Raw genomic sequence first — 23,794 nt, 5'->3', positions numbered from 1 at the left:
GACAACAAAGGCATAGAGAGATTGGTTTTCTTTCTCTCAGCATCTCCACCCAACCAGCAGAAAACCGGTGAGTGGGGCTTTCAATTGATTTTCACGAAGAATGTAACAGATGTCAAACGGGAAAAGCACAAGGCAAAGGGCTCTCTCTTTCTCTCTCTCCCTCTCTCTGCCTCCCCCCTTCTCTTTCTCTCTTCTCTTCTCCTTGTGTGACTTATTCTATTGGATTTTTTCCTTAAGGCTGTACTTGGAATTTTCCTTTGGAAAAGTGAGTTTGATGTTCCTTTGTTTTCACTATGATGTTAATTAAGAATCTCTGATCCTAAAGCAAAGCAAAGCAAAGCATTATTGGCATGCCTGGGAAAATGCTTGCTACTTGTCTAGAGGAGGTGGGGTCTTACTACTGCAGGTTGTCTGACACAGACAATGCTGAGCTCAGCATAGGTCATGGTGACATTGGAAAAAAGGGGGAACTAAGCCTGGAAGTCTTACCAGGAACTAGTCCTCCTTTACCTCCTGTCCCTCTAGTCTTTTGCAAATATCTTGGTGTGGCAGTGTGTAGCAGCTGAAGCTTGCTTGCTTTGTGAGTCCTTTTATTCCCATTTGTGAGATGCATGTTAATAATTTGGTTCTTAGGATGTCAGAACCTTTGCTAGTGTCTGGGGCTTTGGTTGTATTTGGTTTCATGTTTTTATTGGGGTTTTTTGTTTGTTTTTTTTGGGGGGGGTTGTGTGTATGTGGTGGGGGTGGTCAGCAGAAAGGGGAATTCAAAGCCTGTCAGATGACCATCATTTGCCTCAGCTAATCCACCTGGGCAATAGACAAGTTTGGGGTAAATTGTCGACATTGTGCCAGCAAAATGTCCCTTCAGTCAGGGTAGAAACCCAGAACAATGAAAGGTGTGCTTGCTTGTAAAGGTCCCATATGCTGTTCAGGAATTCATTTGGGAATCTTTTGACAATTCAATTATTCCATTACGAGGTGCTGCATTGGTGGGGAGATGATCAAGCAAGCACCTGGGGTGGGGTATTGCAACCAAATGGTACCAAAAAGAAAGCAGAGCTAATAACTTGTTAAATAACTGATTTTTCTAATCCCTTTTTTTTTCCAGCTTATTTCTTATGAATGTCGGATAGCTGCACCAGCTTGTTGGGGAGAGGTTTTGATGAATAGCACAAAGACACTGGTTATTCCCTGGAGGCTGTCCCTTTAAAAGAGAATTCCAGTTTATTCTGGGGGAGGGGATGCACACATTAGAGTAAGAAAAAGGATTTGGAATAGAATTAAAACATTCCCCTTCATAGTCATTGTACTGAGATGCAGAGACTGCTTCCCTCACTGGTGATGCTAACCTTGGCTAGCTCCTTCTGCTCTCTTCAAGGGGAATTTTGTCAGGCAATGGATTCATTTACAACTGTTAGTCATGTGGGCATGTGTGAGGAAATAGATGCCAGTTTTAATGTATTTAGCCCAAAGTTACAATTTGATAGGAGCCACTGTCAGTAAGTTTCAGGATTTAAGCTTTTTCAAAATCCCTCCCTATCCTCTGTTTGAATCAGTGCCAAAAGTGCTCCCTTTCTGTCTCCTACTCCCCACCCCCACAACCAGCAGCACCCCTGCCCAGCCCCTCCTTCTTCTCTATTAAGATCAATATTCCTGCAGGTCAGGGGCAAGCAGCAGATGGGTCACAGGCTTTTTTTTTCAACCAGTTCTTTTCATAAGCAGCAGATTGTAGGTTTTGATCTGGCTAATATTTGAATTCTTTTCTTTTTTTCCCTCCTCACCCCTTTTTCTTTGCCTCTCCTTATCCCTTTCTCCAACATTCAGGTCTCTGAGGTTCCACCAAAATATGGAACTTGATTTTGGACACTTTGACGAAAGAGATAAGGCATCCAGGAACATGAGGGGCTCACGGATGAATGGGCTGCCTAGCCCCACTCACAGTGCCCATTGTAGCTTCTACAGAACCAGAACCTTGCAGGCACTGAGCAATGAGAAAAAGGCCAAGAAGGTACGTTTCTACCGCAATGGGGACCGCTACTTCAAGGGGATTGTGTACGCTGTGTCCTCTGACCGTTTTCGCAGCTTCGATGCTTTGCTGGCTGACCTGACTCGATCTCTATCTGACAACATCAACCTGCCTCAGGGAGTGCGTTACATTTACACCATTGATGGATCCAGGAAGATCGGAAGCATGGATGAGCTAGAGGAAGGTAATTCAAGTAGTGGGTGGTAGCCCTTGGTGGGAAATGGCATTGAGGTTAGGGTTGCATTCTCTGATCTCACCGAAATAAATTAGGCAATGTGTCTTTCCTAACATAGGCTGATTGACAGTAAGACTTCTGATTCTATAGGCATCATCAGAACCATGAGCCATCCTACTTTATCGCTTCACTCAGCTGGGGTTCAAAAGTGGGTGGTGGTGATAATGTATTATATTTATATACATGAGTATACAGAGGAAAGTCTGATTTGTGGATCTTGTTCATAAATAACTCTGGGTGGAACTGTCAAGGTAGATCCTGAAATCATTAGGAGTATAACAAGAAAGGACATTTGGTTGGGTTCATAGAGAAAACATGCCCAAACTGCCTTTGAACTGTTGAAAAATGATTTGTAAATTGCAATTCATTGGAGATATGAATCCTGAAAGCAGGACTTCCTGGTTATACTCAGAAAATATGTACTTTTAGGTAAGCGGTGGCTGCTCAGCTGTTGCTTCTAAAAAGCCCACTTCAGGGTGTGTCCATGAGGCTGAGATCATTGAAAAAAATACCAAAGAAAGCTGTAGGTATGACTGGTATTTTAATGAAGATTGTTCCTATTATAATGGAACTGATTCACTGAATCCCAGTTCTTTTAAATCCTCTCTAGATTTTGGTATTCAACTGATTTTTTTCAGTAGATTGCTAAAAATTCTGACAACCTGTATACTCACCTGAAAATAGGGAAAATCCCAGCTCTTACCCAAACTCACTTAGATTTAAAGTCTTTGCGGTCATTTAGTATACAGAGGGATTTTGTTAATGTTCTACATTATTAAGTAAATTATATTGAAGGTAATTTCCTATCCTTACTTTTAAATTGGTGGATATAGTGTAGGATCAATTTAATATGATACAGTACTTTAAAGGACAAGCTCAAAGAAGCATAGCAATAAAAATGTTACTCCCCAGACCCTTCCTCATTATTCAGCCCTCTTGCCCCACTTCCTCTAGTTCCTAAACAAAGGTGAGTTTAGTATAGACAGATGGCTAGGAAACGCAAGTTATGAAATGGCCAAGAAAGAAGGTAAAATAGCACGTTTAATGATTTAGTCTAAGAGTACCCTAGACAAAGGAGCATGGAGGTTTCCCTTCCACAAGACCCCGTTTCTCTCAAGTAGCTGCTGTGTCTCAAATGTCAGGCAAAGTGGTTGGGTCAGTTACTTATAGAAGTCAGTGTCCCTAAGGTTTTTATCTAAATCTCAGGGTTCAAGTCCTAGACATTTCTTCATAGCTGACCTTGAAAAGTAGTGCCAAAGAGGCTTGGATTATATGATTATGTGCAGAATGGACAATCAGAGGTTAATCCTAGGTCATTTCTGACCAAAAAAGACAGGCCATTCTAGTACATATTTTGAAATAAAGTTGAGTCAGAGCAAACTGGAAGGGCTTGAGACTAGGCCGAGGGAACTGTCCAACAGAGTTATAAATAGGGTGTTTGCCTTTTAGCGCTGTAAAATCCATCAGTCAAATTTGAAGGAATTCTCTGCAATAACTTTCACAAGCAAAGCACCATTTTTATCCATTTTATTTCCCTTTCCACTAGTTATGGTTTCAGGATGCTAGAGAAGAATTCTGAACCAAGTGACAATGCATTCAGAATAAAGATTAGAACATTTTTGTATCTGACATATGGGAAATATTATGTACAAATTTCTCCCCAAACCCATTTTTATTTTACATACTGATATTTTTCTCCCAAATATGTGTGTGTGTGTGTGTATTTGTGAAATAGTTGGTGATAATTTCAATTCAATATAAATGTATAATAAATATAATTTTGAAAGGAGTGCAGCTTTCTTTTCAGTTGACTTCTCTTAAGTCCTGTTCAATTGGATTCCTCTCATGTACCACTCATGGGTGCAATAGTACCTACTGGTGAATTCCTGGACAAAGTAAAATGTGAATAATTTTCAGTTACATTTATTCATATGTAATCTACAACCACAGATCACAGTGGAAGTCAATGCTTTTCCATGAGTATTCCAGTGAGAATTGCAGTTCTATCAAAAAAACTCAGGGCTATCTCTGTGATAACATTGGTAAATACGATCAATTTTCCCACTGCTACTAAGCCAAATGGGAAAGGCCACAAGGATAAGGAAGTTACAGAAAATGAGTCTTATACTGTTCTATTTTGACCTTTAGGATTATTCATCAAGGAAAAAAAAAGACAAAAATCTCTTTGTTTACCTTTAAAGGAAGTTGAACAAAAGATTAAAAATTCATATATATACATATATATATATGTATATATATATGAATTTTCCATTTCACCAACTTCTCCATGCCTAAGCAACCATTTATCTACTTTATATGTATTTATAGATTTGCTTATATTGACCATTCCTTATATATATATAAGAATATATATATATATGTATATATATATATATATATGTATGTATATATGTATATATATTACTCTTAGGCTTCAAATTGAAAAAGTTTGGGAAAATTCCTGGGTGAAGAATCAGGAGGGCCTGGGATTTAGCTCAGTGGAGCTATGCCTGCCTCACAAGCACAAGGTCTTAAGTTAGATCCCTGGTACCAAAAAGAGAATCAGGAGACTTGGGTTCTATTCTTAGAGGCAGCATATTATACGGAATAAAAAAAACCTTTTGAATTAGATTTGTTTCAGATTTAATATTTGCCAGTTTCTAGCCTTTATAGACTTGGAGAAACTATTAGTAACTGTGAGCCTTGGTTTTTCACATATAACTGCTTTGAGAATATAGTAAGACAATGGACATGAAGTGTTTACTATTCTCTTGGCACACAGTAACACTCAATAAAGAGTAGTTTCATTGTACATATCTTTTTAGTTTACAGCTTGTTAGCTAAGTGATCATAGGTTTGTACATATCCATGTGACTAATATTAGCTCTTTTTAAAATAATTATTTTTAAATGATATTATTAAGGTATAATTTTTACACTATAAAATTTACCCATTTAAGTTACAATTCAGTGATTTTTAGATAAGTAAGTGGTGCAGCTATTACTATAAAGTAATTTTAGACCATTTTCATTTCCTCAAAAAGAAATCCTGTACCATTTAACTGTCATTTTCCATTTCCCCAACTTCTCCATGCCTAAGCAACCATTTATCTACTTTGTATGTATTTATAGATTTGCTTATATTGGCCATTTCTTATAAATTAAGTTATACACTATGTGCTCTTTTGTGCTTTTTCCTCTTAGAATAGTTTTAAGGTTTATACATGTTGTACCGTGTTACAGAATTCTTTTCCTTTTTATTGAGGAATAATATTTTCTTTTATGTATAGAACATGTCTTGTGTGTCTCTTGTGTGTAATATTCTTAACTGTAAAGTGAGACCAGCAACAATTTGCCTTCTCTATTCATTAGGAAAATTGTAAGGATAAAACAGATATGTATGGGAATACATTGACAAGATAAAACTTTTTTATTGTTGATATGAAAATATTAATAGTGAAAACTACAACAACGATAGAAATGATGATGCTAGTGAGGGATTGTAATGCCCTGTGGTTCCCAAATGTGCCTGCATGTCTGCGTTGGTGGTATAGTGATGAGCATAGCTGCCTTCCAAATGTGCCTGCTTTTCAAAAAATTTCAGAGCTTTAGAAAGAATATGGATTTCTGGTCTACACTTCAGAACTATTAAATCAGATTCCCCGGCGGTAGGGCTTTGAAATTTATGTTTTCAGATCTTGTGTTATTCTTAAGAACACTTAAGCTTGGGAAATATTAGATTTGGTGAATTTGATTATCCCCTTCAGCTAAGAAAAGTGTTAGGAATTTCTAGGAATGCGAAAGTCCTTTTTCTTTTTTGTAGATCTTAAAAGAAAAATGGAACATAGAATATATGTTTCCAAATGGCCACATCATTAAATATTCAAACTAAAATAAAATGAAATAAAAGGCACTTGGTTAATAATCACTCTGATTTTGTGGCACCCTTTTGTCTTGTGCTTCTAGACAACTGTCTGCTACTAGATGCTGAACAGTGTCAAGGGAAGCATTTTGAACCATCAGGTTTCTGATTTCAGCTTTTCCACAGCTCCTTGTGTACACCAAGGTTCTTAGCAACACCACATAGGATGTGGCCCTCATTAGCCCTATCCCAATAAATCAATGGATGAAGTCCACTGGTGATGTTGCCTTTTGTCTTGTCTCTCTTTTGTCTTTCCTTGTAGAATTGTTCCTCATCCTGTAATATTTTGTTCAATCATTTCTGCACTTTTTGTATATCTCAGAACCTAGATCAGTTTTAGGAGGGTATATTTACAAACCAGTTTTTGAGAATGCAAATTAACACATGATGTCAGCCAAAAGGCTGAGAAGTGGATTTGAATGCAGATTGAGGCAAGTCTAAGCACTATTACGCAAACCATGGGACAGAATATTTATAACCAGGTCAGTCTCGGAAAATCTGATCTGTACAGTAGTACTCTGACTCAGTTCCTTTGCCACAGCTCATTTGTTCCAATGAAATGAAACCACATTTTCACTGATTTATTTTCTAACTACTAAAGCAAGTATATTGTCAAAAACAAGGATTTAAAGATACCTGGGATCTTTGCATTTTTAATAGGTATGATTATACAATAATGTATTTAATATAATAAAATACCATTTAATATTTTCTTTCCTGAGTTAGAAAGCCCTGCAGAAGAAGGCAAAACCCAGGTAAAGCAATTTTACATTGAGAAGATCAAACTTTATTTAATACTGTTGAGAACAGAATCTTCCTAAAACTGAAGAAGGTAGACATTAGATCATTTTTTACTCACATCTTGTTGCATTTTGCACTTTTAGTCCTCTTCCATGACTTCATTTCCTTAACTCCTCACTCTGAAGCAGGTTTTCAGTTCCAGCAAATTGTCACTTTGGTTGGCTCTGAAACCAGCTCTCCTAGCTACTCAGTGGTGGGATGTAGCCCTAGGAAGATGTGGCAGGGTAGGATCTCAGCCGTGTAAAAGTACAACACACTTCCCATGTGGCTCCAAGAGCCAAGCAGCGAGACATGTAGGAAGCACCAAGCCCTATTGATATTTCAAATGTTTGCAAAATCAGAACACAGACAGCACATTTTATATCTTTCCAGTAAAAGAGGAAGGTCTTTGGTGGTGGGCACCTGTTTCTTTAACATTTGATTACTATAATGTCTTTATTTCCTCAAGTCTGAGATGGAAAAGAGAAGAAAATTCCTTCTTGCTAACCTTTAGGCCTAGAACGGCCTGTTATCATCAAGTAAAATATCTTCAATTTATGGAGGAGAGAATTGAGACTCAGAAGTGATTTGCCTGAGGTCACACACCTCCTAAGTACCTGTTGAGATCTGAACCCTGGTCCCCCTGACTCCCAAGTCATTATTAACCATCATAAATATCTTGCCCTCAGTGAGCATCAGCAGTACCTTTAATGATTATTAGCTAGAGTCCCAGCATTTGGCATTTGCAACAACTGGAACCCTCTTTCCAAGGAGCAGAAAGTCTTTGAGGCAGTGGATCTCAGCAGAGCTGTGTTATACAGTGATCACAGCTCAGGTCCTAGAGGGCCAATCTTGCCGCTCTCCCTTCACCTGTCTTCAGCTTCAATTCCTTCTTATTTTGTTTCTTTTTTCTCAGCATTTTGTTCATCCTTAGGGAAACATCTTCCTTTTATTCAGATTCCTTCATATGAGGGGCTTAATAATAATAGGAATTTATACACTTATTACTATATTTCTTTCTGGATTCAGCACTTTGTATTTATCATCTGATTTGTGCCCCCATAACAATCCTAATGGTATTATTATTAGAGCTACTACTTTGCAGATAAGAAAGGCACTGTAGTCATAAGAAGCTAGGTGACTTAACCAAGGGTACACAACTAGGAGGTGTTGGGGACCCCATTCTGACTGACATCATATCAGCTGTTCTTTTTCCATGACTCTTCAGGCCAAAAAGAGAATGTACTGACTAAAATGTACCCTTGGAAGATGCTCAACATAGATTTGGCTGAAGGATGGGCCCTTTGGAGAGTTCTTGGGTGCCATATGATACCATAGTTGTTTCATCATTTTCATTTTCATCTGGAGATAGTTAATCATATTCATAGTTCAGAGGCTTAAGAGGTTTAAGAGATGGGGGCAAAAAAGAGTCCAGAGTCCTAAGAGGGCTACACAGCTGACTCTCCAGAAGAGACTGTGGATGAGTGAAATCATAAATACATAGCCTTGCACATATCCATACCACCAGTTGTCTTTTAGATGTTTAAAGTGCATGACAAGTTATGGAAAACATCTGAATCAAGGCAGTGTCCTCTTGGAAGGTGCCCATGAATTTGAGGAAGTGCTAAGGCAAAAGGTTGTTTCTAGTGTGTGGGAGAAGTTGATTGTGAATATATAGAAAAATTGCGAGGACTTCTTTATGCTTTTAAATTACAAGTTAAAGACCATAGCCTCCAATCATTTGAGTGGGGTTGGATTGGCCAACAAATAAGTCAGAGAAATTCAGGTTTCTCTTAGATGGTGTTTTTGGATCTTCTGTCTGGGGTATGCAGGTGTGTACCAAGTAAGGATGGTGCCCGTGCTTACTCCTTCCCCTGGTTTCCCATCAAAAGAGAACACTAGTGGCTTCTGAGTCTGAGGGCAGCTTTGGATGTTACTCCCCCGCCTTGAACATATAAATAAATGTTCTCAAAAGTGCCCTAGAGACTCTGACGGAATCTTCTCTTAGCACCAACTGAGAAATTCATTAATTAACATAACTTGGAGGTGTTCTGATTTGCTACAGCAATCAATATTTGCAAAGGGAAGGAGTTATCAGCCTAGTGTTTCTGAATGTCTCTGTGTGGTTCTCCTGCTGAGACCAAAGGAAAGAGAAGAGCCATCAGAATATAATTATGTTTAATGCTTTCTTTGTATTGGTCAGAGTTTGTTTATTTATTTATTTATGATTATTACTGATGGCTTAAGATGGATTAAATCACACCATTTCTGCAGCTCAACCTCTGAATGACCCTTGTATACTGGGAAGCTAGTGTGTTTTACTATACAAATACAAAATTTTTCAATATTCTCTCCACCTGCCTGAGCCTACCTATTTTCTTCAGCTTGTAGTTCAACATGTCCAATCTCTTCCTCTTGCCTCTGGCTCCTGCATTTCTTCTCCTCTATTAGTCATTTCCTCCTGCCCAAGGAAAATGTAAAATTTATACTAGATCCCACCAAAACATACATCAGGCTGTATAATGTATCTTCACATCTCTACCTCATTACTTGTGGCAGCCAAGGCAAAGCATTGATGAAGATGGCCTGAAGTACACAGATCTACTGTGCAGCATTCAGGAGGCTAGAGAGATGCAAGGGGGGGTGGTAGAAATATAAGAGTATTTTTGAATAAATAGATAGACTTGCAAACACAAAGAATTCTGTGTGTGTGTGTGTGTGTATTTTGAATGTCGATGTGTATAACTGTTTCTTCTACTGCTCATTCCACCTGTACACACACACACACACACATGTTTCACATATTAAAATTTTATTGCTTAGTCAAATACTATATTCAAAGGATGGACTGACTTCTTACCAAGTATGTAGTATACACCTGATAGGTAAGTTTACTTGGTTCATTTTAATTTGGAATGAAAACTGTATTAACTTTGAAAGTTCTCCTTGGTTCATAATATGACAAAAGAATGGGCTATGAGCCCCCAAACAGCACAGGGAGATCAGTAAGTATAGATGTGTTAAAATGTTCCAGTAATGCCTCCAGGTGTTAGCAGATACTCTAGTAACTGTAAAACCACATTAAACTTGAGAATTCCATTTGTTAGATTAAACTTAAGAGTGTTCATTGTCCTTAGAACTTTCAACTGTTCAGGGCGCTTCAATAGGTATGCCATTATACTGAAGCATGTCTTGCTGATCACTTTTGAATTTTAATGATCCAAATTATTGAGAGAGCCTATTTGGGAACTGTACCTGAAATTGGTTATTATCACCATTTCTGCAAAGATTATATCCCAGTCTCACTGTATATTCATTTGGTTAGAGCCCATGTATCTGCTGTCGGACTAATCACCTAACTACTTATTTCTTCCCTTAGGGGAAAGCTATGTCTGTTCCTCAGACAACTTCTTTAAAAAGGTGGAGTACACCAAGAATGTCAATCCCAACTGGTCTGTCAATGTAAAGACATCTGCCAATATGAAAGCTCCCCAGTCCCTGGCTAGCAGCAACAGTGCCCAGGCCAGAGAGAATAAGGACTTTGTGCGTCCCAAGCTGGTGACCATCATCCGCAGTGGGGTGAAGCCTCGGAAGGCCGTGCGGGTGCTTCTGAATAAGAAGACTGCTCACTCTTTTGAGCAAGTCCTCACTGATATCACTGAAGCCATCAAACTAGAGACAGGAGTAGTCAAAAAACTCTACACTCTGGATGGAAAACAGGTAAGTACCTTTTCAAAGTACTCTTCTAATTTTTCTAAATCCTTAGATGACCACCTTATACCTAAGCCATTATTTCTGCTTGAGGGACTTATCTTCTATATCTCATTACCCCTGCCTCATATTATATACCTTATTAGACGTGAGGTCTTGTCAGTAGGAAACGGATTGGAATGGAAAGCTGAGGTCTTGAGATTAAGTCTTCCTCTAATTGACCAAGTAAAATGATTATTCAGCTTCAGCTTCCTTATCTGCTAAAAAAGTCTTAAAACTAGATCCCATAAATACTTATGAGTACAAATTTAGCTGTTATATGATGCAAACTTATTCATACATATAACTTAAGATGAGATTTGCCCACTCAATTTTTTTAGATACCCGCCTGTTAGTGTTCTGCACCCAGTCTGATGAAAAGAGGTTGAAGTGATCCTTGTATGCTATGAAAGGAGTCAGATATGGGAAAATTATTGACGCCTCTGGTTCACGGTCTTTGCGTTACACTGAAGCGTATTTTTCTCTCTCACTTCTCCATGTGATATAGCTCTCTTAATTTGGTTCCACTAATGGTTTGTGTGAGAAAGAGACTATTTCAGGATCGTAAAATTAGACTAAGAAAGATGCCGCCATCTGTTCTCCTCCAAATCAGGTTCTTCATGTCATTGGTTATACTATTGAAGTGCCTCCTATATTAATATCTGGGAAAGAATGCAGCCAGGCGCCCCATTAGACAGATGCACCGTTCTCTTGAACATAAAGGTCTGTAAATATATGCCAAACAATGTTTCAAGGGAATTGGACAGTGGCTAGATCTATTGACTAAAGTGAAACTTGGTCCCTTATCAGAGAAAACAAGTATGGATTGTTATCAGTCCATAATTCTACCTTTTGAAATGCATTTGGTGTTTGAACAACTACACCAATTCTAACAATGAAGATTCACTGTACATCAAAATGACTGATTGCTCAAATGCAGAACAATGCCTCCTTTCATAATTTCGTATCTATTAGTTGCAAGATGTTAAATTTTGTTCGCTCATATCCATATATAGTTGGTAATTTTGGTAAATTTGTGACTTCTATCTACTTCCTATTATTTTGTGATCTGAAATATCATGTGGGAGAAATAAGAGAGAGGAATTTTATAATAATGGGATCTCAGGCTAGACAGTGAACTTAAAGCCATCACATTTAATTCCCCATTTAAGGCATACATGTCCTCTATAATTGTTTCATAAATTAGCCTAATCCAATGTGATTTTTAAGAGAAATTTTCTTTGATTTGGGCACGAGTCTGCTTGCCTATACCTTCAGCCTCTCCAAGTAACACAGGAAAGGTACGAATTAACTACATAAGATTGAAATTCAAGAGGTTTGGTTTCTAATATTGATATTGCCACTTACTAATGAGAGACCTTGGACCAATCACTTAACTATGATGCACCTCACACTTCTCCTTTGCACAGAGACTGATCACACCTCTCCTGCTCGTGTTCACAACATTCTTGTGAGAATCAAATGAGATATTGGACATGAAGACACTCTGTAATTTAAAGCACATGTACATTTGCAGACATTCATCAATCATTTAATTCATCATTAAATGAGATTTAAGGCAACGTGTCTATGTATTAAGCCTCTTCCTCCCACTACTCTTGTTATAAGTTTCCAGCATTTTGTAGAAATATGCCATTCCTTGCATTCTGTGATTGCTTCTCATCATATGTAAAAGGACACTTCTACCTCCTAGGTAAGGGATCTCAAGTCCAATGACCGCTGGATTTTCATCCTTAGCAGGCAGTGCAGAGTTGCAAGCCCTCTCCAACCCCTTCAACCATCAATCTTCCTTACTTTGAGAAGCAAAGAAAGTACTATCATAAAATACCAGCATATGATATAGTGTGTACATCCAGAAACCAAAGGGATAATGCTTAATGGACCAAAACAAAGCCCTTTCCAGCATTGCCACTTCTGTATATACAGATCCTTCTTTTAAAAATGTCTTCTTCTGCCCACCCTGACCATAGGAGGTCATCTAGTTCAAATGTTATTTTATCTTTGAACAGTTCTATTTCCATTAGATACAATAGAAGTAGTCCTAACTTTCTTTTAAATTAATGTTCAGCTTCTAGCACATTGCAGAATGTTTGTTGATTGAATGAGCTGACATAGAGAAATTTTCATGGGGCTCAGGCAAATGTTTTGAGAAGCTGTCCTCTTTCAATGCCCCAGACACTATACTTCTGTCTATCAAAAGAGATAGGCAATTTCCAAAAGAGCACATATTCCACCTGGGCAGCTTCCATTTGCTATTTTACTTGAGAGTCACTGAGGTCAGACAATTAAAGCAGTATTCCCTGAAATGTATTCTAAAGACAATTGTCTCTATCTCCCCATTCCAGGGAGCTCTTCAGAAAAGGGTTCTAGAGTAAAATCAGTTTGTAAAATACTGCAAATTCTGTGCTTTTCTTAGAAATTCACAGTGCTCTTGGCACATTAAATGTTCTGAGAAGTCTTACATCATGGAGACCTATTTAATTTTACCCAGGATTTTTCCAATCTTGTATAGCCACAGATATTTTGAGAGAGAGAGAGAGAGAGAGAGAGAGAGAGAGAGAGAGAGAGAGAGAGAGAAAGAGAAAAAACAAAGAAATGTTCACAGAAGATACTAAATGTTAACAGCTACTCTAACCTTAATGTAAGATTGGTATGCATGGGGTAACGCAAACTTCAAATACTATTATGTCATTGCAGCATGGATATTAAATAATAGATTCAGGGCTGGGGGGATTTAGCTCAGTGGTGCCACCACCTGCCTCACAAATGTAATGTTCTGAGTTTGATCCCCAGTACAAATAAAAAAGAAAGAAAGAAAATAGATTCAGCCAAATCAGGTGGCTTTGTCCCCTTCATTTACACAGTAATCTGCTAAAAAAGGCCAGTTTACTATATCAAATGTATTGCTTCTTCTGCTTGATTGTATACTACTTCATTGGTTAGCCTATGTTGATTAACACGCAGTCTGTAGATATGGTTATCTTTTATTTTTCTTCATTTTTAATGTTTGAGTGTGTTTTGGGTGTCCTTACTCTTTGGGAGGCTTAAGTTTTTCTGGTATAGGAACTGATTTTCTGACTTCGTGCCTCTGCAATACAAATATATGGTCTATATAAATAGGAAAGCTCACCATCACTAATATGAAGAGGTCCAACTTGGTTTCTCTTCAATAAAAATTTGAAAATGGAATAAGGAGTAGTTGGTAGAGATCTGGCTAGTGTATGAGGTCAAAGGGGATATAATGGAGCATTGAGCATCATTGTAATGCAAGTGAGGTTCTTTTGACTCTTTGGCTTCTGGAATAGTGTTGTGTTTTGAACAAAACTATTCAAATATTGATTTCCATAAGCAAGCTACAGATTGACCTTCATGCATAAAGCTCATGAATATATATATATATGGAGAGAGAGTGAGAGAGAGAGAGAGAGAGCGAGAGAGAGAGAGAGAGAACCAAATTTCTGGTTCTTTGATAGTAGTTGTTCGATAGATAGGAAGCCTAGCCTTACAAACTAATTCTGAGAGAAAGCATGAAGCTTCTGTTTGAGGTGCAGAGCTTTATTCACAGGCTGCCAGCTTCAGGGTATCATACCCAGGAATACAGCTGGTCCTCATACTATCCATTTTCATGCTACACCAATCACTGGCATCTCTAGGTTCAGTTTTGTCCACACCCAGGATCTGTAAAAAAAAGACAAAACAGATTTGTTGTTGCCTCAAGATACATGCCTAAGGAACAATGAGTTAGGGACAAGTATGAACTCAATTGGATACTTTCATTTCATGTTTCTGTCTGCACATTTCCAGTACCAACTACTTGGATAAGGAATTGCAGGTCTCAGAGTAACAGGAGAGGTGTAAGCTGATTACAAGATTACCCATAGTACTGAATCTCTAGAACAGAAGGTTCAAAGAAATGTTTGAAGCATGATAGGAAGATGACAGTATGAAGGATATTTCAGCTGCTGCTAAATACTAGAAGAAACTTGACACTTTCTTCTTACTGTACAAAATAATTGAGTGCTGTGAGCACAAGGCAACTGCAGGAAATACAAAAATACAAGGTGGATTTAACCTTGGATATGTTGAGTGCATATCCCAAGATAGATGTCTTTCCTCTGCTTCTGTAGCCAGTTTTTCTCTTCTCTGTTATCTCTTCCTTGTCTAGTCACATCTGGTCTTGCATTTTGTGGCCTCCAGCTTTCCCAGAGCCAACCTCTCTCTATCCCCCTTGTGTTATGACACTACCATATCAACTGGATCAACAGAAAAGGCCTCGTGGCCACAAATTATGCCCCAAGAGGGAAGTCACTTATCACTGACCTTCACTTGAGAAAATCAAGCCTGGAAAGGTGATGCTTATATTAATAAAATCACCCCTCCCCAACAAGTCACAGATTACAAGAAATGGGATTTGGAAGGATTGATTTTCAGCAGGAAGTAAATGAGAACAAAAGTTGAAAGGCAGGCTGGGCTCTGGCAAAGGAGACAGTTTACAAACTATTTCCACATATATGTTGGTAGATTTTTAACTGTAAAACAAGGGCTTAGGTTGGGGTCAACCAAGTCAAATATATTGTCCTTTGGAAATAAAGGAAAAAGTATAACCCGGCAATTAATTGTTTCTTCAGTAATTTATCCTGTCAGAGTTTTGTCAATGAGAAGCTCCTGGATCTGAGCAATTATGGAAGTGGTACTTGGCCATTTTGATCAAAAGCATCAGCTTAGTATTCCAGGTTTCTATACTGACTAGTCTGTCACTGTTTCAGTTCAGCAAGTGGGAAGGGTCTTAGACTGGAATTTAGAAATTGAACTCAGATCTTCACTGTGTTTTCCACTAGCTATATGATGTGGGGCCAATTATTTATCTTCCTGGGATATGATTCAAACTGAGCCCATATTTTAGGGGAACTTGGAACTCAGAGTATTCATTTAAGAGTGTTGCTTCTGTCTAGACATTTTTCCACCAAGACACTGGTCGCAGTGAGCTCCACCTCTGTATGCTCCTACGATTGCCAAAGTGATGTTTTGCTCACCTTGGCAGATACGTTGTTTTCTAGGATGGTTCCTAAATGGTATTTGCACAGGGCTTATATTCAGATCTTTCTTACTCTATGTAATGATAAAACCAAATAATTTTTGCAAACTTGTAATTGTGATTTGACTTCCTTTTCTTTCTAATGTGGATGTTATAAGGGGTAAAAGGTAAAAGATTCCCAAACAAAATAAGACAAAAGGCAGGCTGCTAGAATTATGGCAAGCATTTGGCAATGCCATTATTAAAGCATCTCCATCATGATAGTGCTAGTTTCAATGATGGGGAAGGATGTTTACTAGTGGAGATAGCCAGTATTAGAAATAAATGCATTCCTATTTGTTGAGTACACTGAAGAGACTCATTAATTCAAGATTGATCTTTCCAGGGATACAGACTATTCCATTACCAGCTGTTGAAGTGACTGGCCTCTTTTTTTAGTTTATTTTAATCTTTTTCATTATTATTGTTCCCTCAAATGTCACAAAAAGCATTGTCTGCAAAAAAAGTGTGAGCACCTTTATTGTGATATAATCCCCAAACCATGAAATTTACTTATTTAAAGTACATACTTCAATGCATGTTAGTATATTCAGAGTTTTGCAGCCATTAGTATCATTAATTTTAGAACCTTTTCATCTCTTCTTAAAGAAACCCTATAACCTCTAGGCACCACCCTCCAATCCCTGATTCCATTTATACACAATCATACCTACTTTCTTAGTTTATAGATTTGCCTATTCAGGACATTTAATAAAAAAAGAATCACTCAATATATAGCACTTCTTCACTTAGCATAATGTTTCAAGGTTCATCTATGCTTTAACAAATATCAATAAATAAGTCATTCACTTTTATGGATGGATGATATTCCATCCATAAAACTGATATACCCAATTTTGTTATTTGTATGATTATGGAAATTTGAGTAATTTCCATCTTTTGCTATTATGAGTAATGTTGCTATGAATATTAATGTGAAGATTTTTAAGTGCAAAAGATTTTTAAGTGGGAAGTATCTGGGAGTGGTATTATTAGGTTTAACTGTATTCTTGTGCTTAGAATTTTAATAAACTGTGAGATTTCCAAAGTGGCTATACCTTTTTCCATCTTCACCAATAGTGTCTGAGAATTTCACATCCTCACCAACATTTGTTTTTGTCTATCCTTTTTATTAGAGCCATTCTAATAGTTATCAAATGATAATTTAATATGATTTGATTTACATTACCCTAACTTGATTAGGTAAATTTGGAATATTAAGTTTTTTGATACTAGAGTAAATGATATTATTTCTTTAATTTCTTTCTTGGTTACTTCATTATTTGTGTACAGAAATGCTATTAATTTTTTGTGGTTATTTTTTATCTTGCTACACTACTGGATTTGGTTATGAATTCTAGGAATTGTTTGGTGAAATATTTTGGGTCTTCTGTGTAGAGGAGCATGCTGTCTGCAAATAATGATAATTTGATTTCTTTCTTTTTTATATTTATCCCTTTTATTTCTTGCCTGACTGCACTGACTAATGCTTTGAAAACTACAGTATGTTGGACAAGAGTATACATAGTGGACATCCCTCGTTTAATATGATGGGAGTGGTAGGTTTGTTATAAATGGCCTTTAACAGATAGGGATAGAGTCCTTCTATACCTTTTTTATCAGAGTTCTTTTTTCTATAATGAATCCATCTTAGAATTTGTCAAAGGCTTTTTCTGCATCTATTGAGATGATGATACAAATTTTGTCCTAACTTTTGTTTGTATGATGTATGACATCTATTGATTTGTGTGTATTGAACCATCCTGCCATCCCTAGGATGAAACCTGCTTGGTCATGATGTATGATCTTTTGATGATTTGTTGAATTGTGTTTGCCAGTATCTTGTTGAGGTTTTTTGTGTCTATGTTCATGAAGGAAATTGGTCTGTAGTTTTCTGTTTTAGTTGGATCTTCTCTGGTTTAGGAATCAGGACAATTCCAGGAATAATTTTGTAAATATTTCTTCATTTTAAACTTCATTAAATATTTTAAGATTATTGGCATTAAGGTTTCCCTAAAGTTGTTGCAGAATTTAGCAGCGGCTCTATCACATCCTTGGTTTTTCTTAGTTGTTAGGTTTTTTAAAAAATTACTTCTTCAGTTCCATTATATGTTATTGGATTATTCAGAGTATCTATATCTTCTTGGTTCAGTTTTAGTAATTCATATGTATCTGTGAATCTATCCAATTTTCTGAATTCTCTGGGTTTTTTGAGTACTGGCTTTTAAAGTAATTACTAGTAATCTTTTGGATTTGGGTGATGCCCATTATGATTTCACCATTTTAATTTCTAACTGCATTTATATGGGTCATTTCTTACTTATTTTGGTAAGTTTGCCTAAGGATCTGTTTATTTTGTTTATTCTTTCAAAGAACCAGCTCTTAGGATCATTAACTTTTTGTATGTTTTGGGTTTTTTTCCTCTCAATTTTATTTCTGATCGTTATAATTTCCTTTCTTTTTCTAGCTTTGGATTTGGATTAATCTTCTATTGTGGGACCTTGACACACATCATTAGGTTATTTATTTGTGCTCTATATTTCTGATGTAGATATTCATACAAACTTCTGTCATAGAACTTTTTTCACTGTGTCTCATAGCTTCTGATATGTTTTACTGGCATTATTGTTTGATTCTTGAAAATGTCCAATTTCTTCCTTGATTTATTCTCTGACCCATTACCTATTCAAGAAAGTATTAACTTTCCAGTGTTTGCAAAATTTTTGTGGTTTCTTTGGCCATTTATTTATACTATCACTGTGCTATGATCTTATAATATATATGGAATAATTTTGATTCTTTTGCATTGACTTAAGAATGCTTTATTGGGTGGTATGAGGTCATTTTTTAAAGAAAAATGCTTCTCTTTTCTTCTGTGCTTCTGAGAAGAATGTGTAGTTGGGTGGAACACTGAGATACTTCTTAAGTCCATTTGTTTGAAGTTTTGGATTAACTTTGATATTTCTTTGATTTTTTTTGGTCTAATTGGTCAGTGTGTGATAGTGAATTATTGATGTTTCCCACTACAATTGTGTTGATTTTTATCTGATTTTTATGCCTACTAATGTTTGTTTTCTGAAGTTGGGTGCACTGATGGTAGGTGCATATGTTTATAACTATTATCTCTTATTGTTGAATTATTACCTTAACCGACAGTGACCTTCTTTGCCTGTTATAATTAGTTTTGGCTTGAAATCTACATTGTTTTAGAACAGGATGGCTACTCTATTTTCTTTTTTAGATTCTCATTGCATTTCATATTGTTTCCCATTCTTTCATTTTTAGTCTATGAATTTCTTTTTGGATTAAATGTGTTGCTTGTATACAGCATACAATTGGTTTTTAAAAAATTCATTCTTCCAGTCTGCATCCTTTGGGAAACTGAGATCATGTTTATTGAGAATTATTACTGAAAGGTACAGTATTGATTTATTTCTGCCATTACATTTTTTTCCTATTTTTGATTCCTTTTTCCCCCTCCTGTTAACTGCTTATTCAAGAGGGTATTTCATTCTATTAGTCCTTTTGGCATTGCTAGCTTCATTGTCCTTTTCTAGGATATCCTTGAGAAATGTTTAGAGGGCTGATTTGGTGCTCATGAATTTCTTAAGCTGTTTTTTGTCATGGAAAGACCTTATTTGTTCTTCATTTTGAGAAAGTGTTGCAGACATATCAGTCTGGGTTGGAAGTTTCTTTTTTTGAGGGGAACAGGGCTTGAAACACTACTCTAAGGTCTTCTGGCCTTTAAGATTTGTGTTACACCATGTGTTGTATTTTTAATCAGTTTATTATTATAAGTGTTTTATTGCTTTTCTCTAGCAGAATCTTTTATGATTCTGTCCTTTGTTGGACTTCAGAGATTTTAGCTATCATGTGTAATGGAGAGGTTCTTTTGTGGTCATGGCTAGAGTTCTATAAACTGCACTTATCTATAAGTTAAATGATTTCCCCATATTTTGGAAATTTTCTGCTACTATTTCTATAAGCATTTTTTGTCATTTATGCTCTCTCCTGATTGTTTTTACTAATTCAAATTAATCTTTGATTAGTCTCATCTAGCAGCTGTTTGATTCATGTTTCATTTTTCTCATGCTGTATTTACAGTATCTCTGAATAAATAGTCACCCCAATACTCCTTATACTAGTTCTGACACTCTGCTTTCACACTGGTTACTTCTGCTGCCCATACTTTCAGTAGAATTTTTAATCTCCTGAATTTCTGTTTGGTGCCTTTTCATGGACTCTACTTTGCTAAACTGGTTACTTGTAGTTTTCTTTAGTTCAGCTAGTTTTTATTTGTGTCTTCTGTAAATTCACTTATCATTATGTCTATTATCTGTTTAGTTACATCATCTCTGAGCTCACTGAGCAACTTTTTAATCTTTTTATGGCCTCTCTTTTATCCTTTTGATTAATTCAGCTGTGTGGCTTTTGATTTCCTCCCCCTTGATGCATCATGGATCAGAATTAGGGGAGTTGAAAATTTGGAGAGGCATCTTGATGCCTTGTCTTCTCGTGTTTCTGTTGTTTTTTCTTTGTATGGTGGTTTGCAGGTTCATTATAGTGGAAATACTTTAGTGCTAGAATGGAGACATGTTTAATTAGTGTCTGCTTTTCAGTAGAAAACTCTGTGTGCTGCTGACTATAGGCCCTTGCTTCTGCTTCAAGATCCAAACGTCTCTGTTTATCTGTAAGTGGAAGCGGCATTATAATTGATCCAGCATCCTGTTTTGCAGGAAATGGCTACAATATTGTTGGTTGCACAAAGGCAATGCAGATATTGGCATACAGGGAAAGCCAATTAATAGTAACAACTATGCTATCCTGGCAAAATCCATAAAATCAACAATAGTAGCATCAAAGGCAAACCATATTTACATTGCCTAAGAGCTAGTAATATTCCATTCTTAGCCACAAAAAAGAGATACATAATTGTAGTATGAACATAAAGGCAAACCAAATGTGACATACAGAAAATACGTACTAAATTCAACAACTGTACATCACCAACCTCCATTAACAAAAGAAAACTATTCAACAGTAATAGCATAGAGTTAATTTATTAAAGATTAATAAAGCTTAATTATTATACTAGTAAAGATAGAGGGGGTGGGGAATGGGAGAATGAAAAAAGTAAAATTTGCAAAAATTAATCAGTGGAAGATGAGGAGAAGAGAAAATGCCTAAAAGGATATCTTTGAGTAAAAGTAAATTGCTAGAATTAACAGAAAAGAACAAACACCAGAATGGAAAAAAAAACAAGTAAAAACACAGGAAAATAAAGGAAAAAAGACAAAATAAGAAGGAAAAAATTAAAAGAAGAAAAAAGACCACTTCCCCAAATAAACAATGAAGGAAAAAGAGGGGAAAAAGAAGAAAACAAATAAGTCCCGAAAATAGAATATAAAAAAAAGTTCTCTGTATTTTTGAATGAGTGAATTCAGGATCTGCAGTCCTGGCATTCAGCAAGTCACAGTTTTCTCTGCCTACCTTTATAACCTGTGGGCTTGTGAGGTTCCCCCCACTCCATTGCAGAGGCTCCTCTGTCTATACTCTAAACTATGACAACTGTTCAAGCTGAGCTGCATCCTCACGTTAGTAGATGGGGAAAGCAGTCAGACTACAGGACTCTGCTGGATGTAGGCATCACAGTAGGTATTCAAGCAAACCATTGGACTTAATGCCAGAATTTGCAGATCCATCCACTTCTGAAAGCCACATCCTCACCATGTGAGAATCCTGGCTTCTTATCAAGGAAGGTGGGGTCCTGTGTCCTTCATAGCCTGAGCTAGAACTTCTCAGGGGGTCTAACCTGCACCCACTCTGCGGTTATCTCTTGTGGCCCTTTCCTAGTTATATAAGGTAACACTAGAGATTTTGAAGCGACAGTGTTCTGTAGTTGTTCTATGGCTGAATTTTGAACAATTAATCCTTTTCTAAAATATATCCTAGTTAAACCTTGCCAGGCACTGCACTGGATTTCTTCTTCAACTCTAGCCTGCCATGAAGGAATCACCTTCAGAGTAAAATTTAAGCAGTTTTTTTTTCACTTATTAATTTTATTGGTATATTTTAGGTATACAATATGCTGGAATTCATTATTGGGAATTTGTACCTTTACATAATATATCTTGATTCTTATTTTTCCCCATTCCCCTGCTCTCCCTTCAACCCCTCCACCTCTTCTTATTTGCAATGACTTTGTTTCCATTTTTTCCTTTTCTCATATTTATTCCTTCCCCTTCTTTCCTTTCCCCTACCCCTCCCACTTCCCCTTCCCCTTTGCCTCTTTTCTTTCTATTTCACATCATCTATTACACATTTCAGTCCTTATTTACATTTTCAGTTTCTCATACCAGAGAAACTATTTGGTATTTACGCATGTGTCCTATTTATTTCACTTAAGAGTATAGTCTCAATGTGCATCCATTTAGCTATAATATAAGCTGTTCTGTAGTTTACAATAGCCATGGGCTTTTTGCGGGGCTAATACTGTTGTTACAGTGTGTTATTTCTCCCTGGAGCTGTCAACTCTCCAGGGCTTAACTTCTCACCCAGTGCATTGCCCTCACTCAAGAACTGGTCATTTCTTGGTTCTTTCCTTGGTTGCCCCTTGCCCAAGGGGAAAGAAAATATAGAGTAGGCTTGGTGTTGTTGAATAGCCATGGGCAGGGCACAGAATCCATGGGAACAAAGTTGGCTAGAGGCAAATGATATGGGGACAATGACTTCCATGTGTGGTCCTTGGTTGATACGTAGTCTTCTGTGACAAGTTTCTTTCACTTGGCATAAAGCTTTTAAGGTTCATCTATGTTTTATCATGGATCTATTTATATTTTGTGCCTTTTAATGGCTAAATGATATTTTATTGGATGAATATACCACATTTTATTTTTCCATTCATTGTTGATGGCTTTTGGGTTGTTTCCACTTTAATGGATATACCCATTAATAATTGTGCAGCTATTAACATTTGTGTATGAGTTTTTGTGGGGATATGTATTTTTGCTTCTCTTGAGTATATATCTAACAATAGGATTACTGGTGTGAAAGTTTTTTATCCTCCTATCCCTGACCACTAAACTTTTCCTAGACATATACCTCAAGGGATGTGCCAAATGAACAAACATTCTTTTTCTGTGTAGATATTTAGCTTGGAGTGCTTGTTTAAGCAATGCAGAAGGAAACATGAAGGTTCTCTTTTTTTTTTTTTTTTTGTACCAGGGATCAAACTCGGGACCTCACACTTGTGAATCAGGTGGAAGAACTACCGAGCTAAATCCCTGGCCCTCTTATTACTTTTTCTTAATCCTAAGAAAATCCTATGAAGTCATTTACTTCTTTTTATGTGTCCCTTCTAACTTTTCAGAATCAATGCTGTTGTCTAAATAGAGAAGACTTCCAGTTCCATTAGTCAGACTCTCCTCAAACTACTAAAGTTCCTTGTTTTCAACCTGGACAGTTTTTCTCCACAGAAGACACTTGTAATTATCCAGAGACATTTTTTTATTGTCATGGCTAGTAGAGAGATGCCAATGATATCTAGTTGTCATAGGCCACGGGGGCTGTAAAAACAGCTTACAATGCACAAAACAGCCTCTTAAACAAAGAATTATCAGGCTCAATATTTCAGTGATGCTGTGGTTGAGAAACCCTTCATGGGCCGTTGATTTAGCTTAGTGGCACCATGCCTGCCTTGCAAGCACAAGGAACTGAGTTTGATCCCTGGAACAACAATAATAACAACAAAAACAAAAAGGAAATCCTTCATGAAAGTAAAGGGTAAGGCAGACATGCTAGAAGACAAAGCTGAAAGGAAGGCAAAGGGCAAGATCAAAAAATGACCTCAAAAACTATGCTAAGGTGTTTGAATATTACCTGGTGAGAATAGAAACCACTGTAAGATTTTAAGCAGGGGAGTAACATCAGATGTGCAATTTTCGGCATTTTGTTGTTGTTTTTTTTTTTTTTTTTTTTTACCGGGGTT

The 23,794-nt window shown here is 36.9% G+C and overlaps 1 protein-coding gene across 3 annotated transcripts in view; it reads left to right on the top strand.

The window, feature by feature from the left end:
* Dcx (doublecortin) overlaps positions 1-23,794 on the top strand; it is a 109,614-nt gene continuing 85,820 nt past the window's right edge. For all 3 annotated transcript variants that reach the window (XM_033760559.1, XM_010603086.1, XM_033760558.1), the window contains exons 1-3: positions 1-67; positions 1,825-2,210; positions 10,342-10,682. In XM_033760559.1, coding sequence (XP_033616450.1) covers positions 1,847-2,210; positions 10,342-10,682 — 705 coding nt within the window. In that variant the 5' untranslated portion in view covers positions 1-67; positions 1,825-1,846. The remainder of the gene's footprint in view (positions 68-1,824; positions 2,211-10,341; positions 10,683-23,794) is intronic.

This window comes from Fukomys damarensis, unplaced genomic scaffold, assembly GCF_012274545.1.
Source record: "Fukomys damarensis isolate Sample0158 unplaced genomic scaffold, DMR_v1.0_HiC HiC_scaffold_39, whole genome shotgun sequence".
NCBI classification, from domain to species: Eukaryota; Metazoa; Chordata; class Mammalia; order Rodentia; family Bathyergidae; genus Fukomys; species Fukomys damarensis.
Note: the sequence above shows the minus strand (reverse complement) of the source record. Positions and strands in the feature narration are given on the sequence as shown.